General features: G+C 32.9%; 1 protein-coding gene across 1 annotated transcript; it reads left to right on the top strand.

Annotated features, from left to right (window-relative positions):
* Positions 1–204: 204 nt before the first annotated feature.
* Positions 205–6,007, top strand: LOC117332246 (caspase-3-like). Its single transcript, XM_033891134.1, has 6 exons — positions 205–321; positions 2,827–2,920; positions 3,292–3,542; positions 4,036–4,211; positions 4,462–4,603; positions 5,102–6,007. The coding sequence occupies exons 1-6, from the start codon at positions 294–296 to the stop codon at positions 5,335–5,337; spliced, it is 927 nt and encodes a 308-aa protein (XP_033747025.1). The 5' UTR covers positions 205–293; the 3' UTR covers positions 5,338–6,007.
* Positions 6,008–6,228: the final 221 nt, after the last annotated feature.

The following is a 6,228-nucleotide window of genomic DNA, read 5'->3' as shown; positions in this document are numbered from 1 at the left end:
CCTTGTACAAAGAAAATCGAATTCCTGCTGTTGGTGTTCTCTATCGCTTCCTCATTTAAAGAAAATATAGATGATGTCCAAGAAATATTTTTTGCATTTGTCTGAAATGGTAAAACGTCAATCCTGCAGACACAATGATCGTTCACTTAATCTTTTTTGTCGTAATATTCCGGAATAAATTTCCTACTCTGAAAGTAGTATAACCAACCGGAAGTTTACTCATCAAAACGAAAATAGAAACTTTCCACCGAGATTCAGGAGTTCTTCGAGTTCAATTTCACTATTGCAGCACAATGGGAGACAAAGGAGATACGAAGAAAGGTATTGTACAATTGTGTTTTTGTTGATTATGCTTATGTCTTCAGTCTTTGTTGTTGAAATAAAATGGATGTTACATTAATCATTAGGTTATGTATTGATAGATTTGTTTTATCTAAGTTTGCTTAAAATTCAATTATTTATAAATAACATTTAGAATTTGGTCCGTGACGACTACTTCTAAAAATAGATTAAGATGTAAGCCAACGCATGTTCTTTTCTTATGATTATGATTGGAATGATACATAAGTTACAAATTCAAATTGTTAGAGATTTTAGTAAACGTTTTAGACGTCTCTGATTACATGTACGTAAAATTGTATCACTTACCAGAAGAAAGACAATGTCAGTTCATACTGGGAATTTCATATGATATTTGCTTGGACCGCGATAAGTGGGCTTTGATGATGATAAATGTTGCGGATCTGATGCCTGCAATGATTTCAGAAATGAACACTCTTCTATAATTATGTATATACTTTGTTATTTTGATTTGATTTAAACAAATGGCATGATTGATGTAAATCTCTAACCAGAGGAAATAAAGAATGTCTGTCTGTCTGTCTTGTGCAAAGACATATATCATTAGTAAATAAATTTAATTGTACATTTCATCTAGCAGTTTGGCATGATGCCATCATTATTCTTTCAATGTGGGCACACATAAGCTCAACTAGTCTTTATAGTGAAGACTGTTTACTGAACCTTGGTAATTTCTTCATGCAAATACACCTTCCAGCTGTGATACTTGATAGTGTATGTCAGACACCTCTCTCATGACATTTTCTAGTTACCTAGATCCAGTAATCCTTACTTTGACCCATTTATAACCCCAGGCTAGATATCTTTGTAATCAGTATTTAGTTAAATTTGTGTCTGCTTATTAGATTTACACACTCACATGAGACGACATGATAAATTTTTAAATGTTTGTCAGTACCAGGAATACATCATGTAGATCTACTTTCTACTTTTCATCCAGTTAAATAATCCATTAATATACAGATAATGACAATCAAGGTCTGAATGAAAACTGTTCTGGAAATTATCACATTAAATTTTAACTTTGTATAAATATATAGACACAATTATTATGTATTGTAAATCATCTTTCTATGCTCTCATAATAATATAGACATTAAATTTTATATTTAATTCATACTTAAATAAACATGACATTGGAACATATACATCAAATTTTTCAAATTTGGTTGTTTGTACATTTATAAGTAAATCCCACCTGACTGATCTATGACAGGCTACAGAGTGTACAGTGTATAAGTGGTCAAACAGAGGTTTCTACTGACAACAAACAGTAAAATAAAAGCCTGTAGACAAAATCACTATCATTCACATAATTTATACAGAAAATGATAATTTAGACAAAAAGTATCATTCACATAATTTATACAGAAAATGATAATTTAGACAAAAAGTATCATTCACATAATTTATACAGAAAATGATAATTTAGACAAAACAAAATATCAGTCACATAATTTATACAGAAAATGACAATTTAGACAAAACAAAATATCATTCACATAATTTATACAGATCATGACAATTTAGACAAAAACAAAGATGTAACTAATACTGTGAGTATCATGTTTTCCCGAATGCTGAATACAAGAATGTATTTCTAAATGTCTTTTATCATTTCCCATACATCATATATACATAACATTAGACATACTAGACAATACACTACTTTGAATATATCACGTGGCTACCTTATACTGTAATGATACTTTCATGTGTCCTCTCATGATCAGTATTTACTTATTCAAGATAAACACATACCTCTACAATTGTGTAGATATTGACACATTTCAGAGATTTTTATTTACATATGTAATTGATTTTTTAAGGGCGATGAGGTAAAAAGATTGATATCAAATTCTGATAAAAAAAAAACAATATTTTCTTGATATTTTGGATAACAACATAATACACATAGATGTAGTACATTATATGTGCATCAGATCTTATTTCCTTTCAACATACAAACCTTGTATTCAGTATATGATATGATATGACACAATGTGTAATAGGAAGGAGTGATAAGTGCCCATGCTAGTAATCTGTTGTTTGATATACAAATTCCCTTACAGCTTGAGTATTGCTATAACCTCTATTTTAAAATTTACACTATTCCCCAGCTCTTTCAAAACGTTTACACCCAATCCCAGGGTCTTCAGTTCTAACAGAGCCCTCGCAGTCTCCTTTAATTTACACCAGTAATGCTCAGTGATACCAAATCTGTAATAGGAAGGAGTACCCATGTATCCTGCCCATGCTGAGTTCTAACATGTGACCCCTTGTTCTCATTAAGCATAATAGTAGCCAGTGTAGCATTCAATCTCTTTAATTAATACCAGTACCCAGTGTAGCGTTCTCCATATATCCACTCAACCACTACATTAAAGGGAAATTCATACTGTCTTAACATGTACTATTGGTAATTGCAATTGGTATACAATTAAAAAAAACTCTGTCTTATTTTAGATATGCCAGATGCAAATCCAAACCTTGTGTCTGACACAGATGCTAGATATGGACATGGTTCTGGTGGAATATTCTCAAAAGGACAAAGCAGAAAGTAAGAACAATATAAAAATGCTGTTTTTATTTGCATTCAATTTGACCCAGCCCTGTTGAAATGTTGATTGTTTGAATATACATATATATACCCGAAATAGTTGAAAATCATGAATCTGTTATAATTGCTGTGAAACCAATTCACTTTACTGACACCAATATCATTGTATATTATATATATAGGATCTTCTATGTGAGTGCCGATTCAATGTGGAATTTATTGAAAGATTATGATATATCACAAACCTTTAGGTGCCAACATTAGTGCTAGGTATCACTTATTCACTGGTTAAGTTAATATTGATCATCACAATTTTTCAATTGAACTTTGACACATTTCATAGTTTGACTTTTTGTGTTATTCTATGGTAGACCTGTCCCTAGAACTACCATATTAACAGAGGCAGAACTCAACAGTCCACTCTACAAGATGGACCATGCAAGACGTGGAAAGGCAGTCATCATTAATAATAAGGAATTCAAAGGCAACATGGGACTTGGGGACAGAAAGGGTACAGATGTAGATGCGTCGGTCATGTACCGCAGACTGCAGGAACTTGACTTTGACGTTACACTAGAACACAACCTGTCTGCAGACAAGATGCAACAGATCTTAATTAATTGTAAGTCAGAGTTAATTAGTGACATTATTATCTCTTGTTTCCATCAGACTAATTTTTATATTATGGTATACAACTCCAAACAAACCAAACAAAATTTATCTAAACCACTGAAAATTGATAGAGTTCCAGAAAATCAGAATGTAATAATTCTTGTCTGGCTACTTGTTGATATGTTTATAATCTATTTTACATTATTACAGAATTCTTAATGACCCAGATCTGATGGCCTTAGACTGTTAGATTTGGTCTACGAGGAAGTAAATATTGGTGACTACTTGCCCGATTTACAAGTGCAAATTTTCTGGTTATTTTTACCTTTTCCTTTGAGTAATTTAAGATACTAATAATTCAGATTCATTTTGAACAGTAGCTTGCCTGAAGGACCAGCATTGCTGAATTTCTTGACCTGTCCAGTAACCAGCAGTGATATAAATCTATAATACATCATTGAATTCTTTATACTGATTCCAAGCATTACTCTCCCTGTCAACAGTGTCACTGGAAGACCACAATGATTGTGACTGTCTGTTTGTTGTTGTCCTGAGTCATGGGGAGGACGGTGTGGTCTTCGGTACAGAGGGGTCAGTTGAGGTCAAGAAGCTGTTTGAACCCTTCAAAGGAAACAATTGTCCTAGTCTCGCAGGCAAACCAAAAATCTTTGCTATACAGGTCAGTTGTATGTGAATTACTTTTTTATTTATTTTTGTAAAACATTTTTTTAGTACATTCATGAATTTTCACTGTCATTGTGAAGAAATATAAATGTTAACTCACATGAAAACCTTGATGGTATTAGAAATATTGAGACAGTTTTAAAATGTTTATTAGAATGGATGTCAGCTTCCCTTCTCCAGACACTCATCTAAGTATGAAAATGTAAGACTTAATGCGTTGATGAGTAACTTACTTGTATCAATAGGCATGTAGAGGCTCCCAGTTTGATGATGGTTTAGGCGTAACAGTCGCAGATGCAGAAGGAGTGATGGAGGTTGACAGGACTGTTAGAACACAATCCATTCCTGCCGAGGCCGATTTCCTTGTCGCCTACTCTGTTGTTCCTGGTAAGTCTGGTGGTCATGCTGCATTCTACAGGGACTTGTTCCATGCCATGCAGCAATATTCATTATTAAAAGGGAAATAAGTTGGTTTAGTACTCTCTGAAGATTGTTTCTTTCAAAAATATATATGTAATTTGAACTCTGAAATTCTGTACAACTATATCATACCCTTAAATATCCTTTACAGTTTTGCATGTACGATTGTTCATGTATCAGTAAATCAGAATTGAACAGAATGAAATAAAAATTTACCACCCGGACCTCTTATTGGTTACCACTCTGTCCTTTAATGATTGAGACATTTTCAACTTTTTCTCAGGATTGGTTGCACTGATACATGTAGGTAAAATGTTCTCATGACTGTCGGGCCAAGTGTTGTTACATTTATTGTCTTTTGTGAATTCAAGATGGCCACCATGGCATCTGATTTGCAGACTAATTTTTAAAATTGTGTGTGTTCTAATGATACATCAATCATGCCATAATTTCATTGTTTGATAGGGTATTACTCATGGCGGAACTCCACAAATGGATCATGGTTTATTCAAGCCTTGTCATTGGCCTTGGATGACGAGAAGTTAAAAGACCTGGATTTCTTACGTCTCCTTACTGTGGTTAACCGGAAAGTGGCCTACCATTTCCAATCGCAGACATCTGATCCTCGTATGGCAATGAAAAAGCAAATCCCTTGTATAACATCCATGTTAACCAAGGAGATATATTTCAACCCAAAGTAACATTTTGTAACTCTCCGATTAGGTATAAATTTGATATTTTTCAGTTGAATGAGAAACAATATTCAAATCTGTCCTGAGTTACTGATAAGCATTGGTGGAGTTTGTAAAGGTTCGAACAGTTGAGATATGCGTGTATGAAAATTTATGAACTTACTTGTTAAGTTTTTGATGAACACGTACATCCTGAGAAATATCCTGAATTTTTTTAAGCAAACAGTTATTATACTTATCCTGTACTTTAAAACAAAAAACTGATTTTATTTCCAAATATGGTATATTTGTAAAAGTTATGTCAAATTCAAGTATCTTCACTTTGATTATGAACAATTCACTTTGATTATGAACTGATATTATGGAAAACACATTTTGAATTCATGGCCATATGATGACATTTTCATACCCATATGATGACACTTACATGTCCAAATGATGACACTTTCAATATGATCTCTCTTTTTTGACTTGCCATCCTACTTGATATTAAGAAAGCCCTCTGCACACTATAGATGCATTAGATACTGAATTGATGGATGACTTCCCTTTTTCCATTTGATATCAGATTCACACAAATTATTTATCCAAACCGAATAACCAGTACTTGATAACAATATGTTGGGTTTTTTGGGGTTTTTTTTCATGTTATAATGAACAAGAAATTGAACTCTACCAAAGACTTTATTTGATTAAGATGTTCAGTTGTTCTGTAAAGTGTGGAAGTTACAAGGTAGATGAAAGGTGCTTTGATGTATTATAAAATGATTGAAAAAAATGACATTGAAAGTCTGGGTGAGAGTTGTTGATGTCTATTTGTCGCTTGCATATGTCTTTTTCTTGTACAGGTAAATAGATATTATTGGCCTTTCACATAAAGATTAAGGTTTCTGTCACAGA

This window comes from Pecten maximus, chromosome 1 (genome assembly GCF_902652985.1).
Source record: "Pecten maximus chromosome 1, xPecMax1.1, whole genome shotgun sequence".
In the NCBI taxonomy this organism is placed as follows: Eukaryota; Metazoa; Mollusca; class Bivalvia; order Pectinida; family Pectinidae; genus Pecten; species Pecten maximus.
This window is presented reverse-complemented; position numbering and strand designations above follow the sequence as displayed.